The sequence below is a fragment of the Saprolegnia diclina genome (genome assembly GCF_000281045.1).
Source record: "Saprolegnia diclina VS20 unplaced genomic scaffold supercont1.26, whole genome shotgun sequence".
Lineage (NCBI taxonomy): Eukaryota > Oomycota > Saprolegniomycetes > Saprolegniales > Saprolegniaceae > Saprolegnia > Saprolegnia diclina.
This window is the reverse complement of record NW_008246093.1, coordinates 389,855-392,087: the sequence shown is the minus strand read 5'-3', so window position 1 is coordinate 392,087 and position 2,233 is coordinate 389,855. Positions and strand designations below refer to the sequence as shown.

At 57.9% G+C, this 2,233-nt stretch overlaps 1 protein-coding gene across 1 annotated transcript; it reads left to right on the top strand.

Moving 5' to 3' along the window:
* Positions 1 to 17: 17 nt before the first annotated feature.
* SDRG_08564 (hypothetical protein) lies at positions 18 to 2,073 on the top strand. Its single transcript, XM_008614456.1, has 2 exons — positions 18 to 261; positions 312 to 2,073. Exons 1-2 carry the CDS (start codon positions 228 to 230, stop codon positions 1,937 to 1,939), a joined length of 1,662 nt encoding a protein of 553 aa, XP_008612678.1. The 5' UTR covers positions 18 to 227; the 3' UTR covers positions 1,940 to 2,073.
* Positions 2,074 to 2,233: the final 160 nt, after the last annotated feature.

Genomic DNA, 2,233 nt, shown 5'->3' with positions numbered 1-2,233 from the left:
GGTCCGACGGTCATCTCAAGTACATCGCCCCAACGAAGTATGCTCTATGCGGCGATCAGCTCGACCCGCGCCTACCTCTGCACTTGGCCGTAGCCGAAGGGTTCGCGCAGCTGACCAAGCGCATTCTTGGCTGTCGACCAGACCTCGCGTCACAAGTCCTCATCTTCTTGGCCTTCTGGACAGACCACCTCGAGATCGCAGAGCTCCTCTTGCATGCGCGCGAGACCATGCCCGAGCTCTCTTTTCGCGACATTCGCCAGAGTAAGGCTTGGTCAAATCATTGATGGAGTGTGATGACAGCGACGACGTAGACAACTCGGCACGGTGCACTGCGTACCATAAGAGCTTGCAATACGCTGTGGCCAAAACGCTGGCTCGAGACGACTCGAGAGGCCTTCTTTTGCTCCAGCGCTTCGGCCCGCGCCCCGACGATTTGAAAAACTATGAGCGCCGGCTCGCGATCCAAGAGGCGACGCTCGCCAACTTGACGCTGGCACTCGACCTTTTTCCGTGGCTTTTTTACCCAAGTCTCATGGACGATATTGCAGGTCGAGGCTTCTTGCCGCTCGTGCGCTTGCTGCACGAACGCGGTGTCGACTGCTCGACAGACGCAATGGACAAGGTAGCGGCCAACGGGCATTTGGAGGTCGTCTGCTTTTTGCATCTGTACCGACGGGAGGGTTGCACCAGCTACGCCATGGACATTGCTGCCGGCAACGGTCATCTGGACGTTGTCACGTTTCTTCATGTCAACCGGTCCGAAGGCTGTACGGTCGACGCTCTCGACAGGGCTATCTCCAACGGCCAACTTGACGTTGTCCGCTTCCTCCTCGAGCACCGATTTGAAGGCGCATCGCTCAATGTTCTCGACGATGCTGCTGTGAATGGTCACTTTGGCGTCGTCCAGTACCTCCATTCGCTCGGCTCGTTTGGCTGCACAGTCGGCGCCGTCGACGGCGCAGCGCGATGCGGACATTTGGAGATCGTCACGTTTCTCTTGACGCACCGAAGCGAAGGCTGCACCCTCGATAACGTAGTCGACATCGCTATGGCGCACGGACAGCTGCAAACGGCCGAGTACCTCCTCTCACTCGGGTGCCCGTTCCCGACGTCAATGAGTCGCTGTGACGAAGACGCCTTCCGCAAGCCCGAGATGGTTGGCGTCATGCAGCTCTTGATTGCACGCGGCTATTCGATGGAAAGCAAATGGTTGTTCAAAGCGTGCGAGGTCAACAACGTACCGCTCGTGCGTTTCCTGTGCTCGCACTTGGGGACTGCCTCGCGCCGCAAAGCGCTCCATACAGCCATGTGGGCAATGGCGTGGGACGTTGTGCGCTATCTCTTGGCCACCGACACGAAGGAGGTGTCGGCACGCACTCAACTCAAGCAGGCGCTATGCTCTGGCAACTTTGAGGCCGCGGCGCACATTTTGCAGGACCAGCCAGGGCTTAGCAGCGCCAGTCGCTTGAAGGGATGCCTCAACTTGGAGGCGACGCGATATCTGCTCTCTGCCGGTGACTTTCGCGAGTGTCTCGTTACGCTTGCAGGTCGACAACAGCACGTGACCGCGAGCAAGAGCTTGCTGCCGTACTGCATGCACGCGATCGACCATCTCGACAACGTCAGCTTTCTTCTCGATCTGCTCGCGCTGCCCAACCGCCGCCGTGCAACGATACTCCAGTTGATCACGCCTGAGCTCCTGGACCAAGGAAAGAAGGCCAGCGAATCCACCCAATTGGCTTCTTGCGCGGCAGCGCGGGCATCAGCCCAGCTGGAGGCGGGTGAGGTTGTCGACTGGGCGCTAGCGCTCGTCATTGGTCATCTTCACGTGACCAATGCGACGCCGACCATTGAGCAGCTCGAGAAAAAGATATCTTTGGTTCAGGACGGTCAGCTCCAGATGCAGCTGACACGCCAGCAAACGCAAGCGTCCCGTTAGCTCAAATAGCAAATGGTGACTGGATCCGCAAGCAGAGACCGATTTTGCAACGAAAGCAATGGGCCCCACCATCGGGCAAAAAGAGCACAGCACGCCGATAGCGTCCTCTTGAGAATGAAGATGTACTCAGTCCATGCCTTGTTCGAGCCTACTAGTAGTATTGAGCAGTAGATGGCAGCGACATCGCCGACGCTGCCTCTTCTTCTCGCAATCTGCCTGCATAATGGTCGGGTTGTCCGCTGCACATAGCTCACGCCACTGGCTTGTAGAGTCTCATTGCGCTCGTTGCGCTTT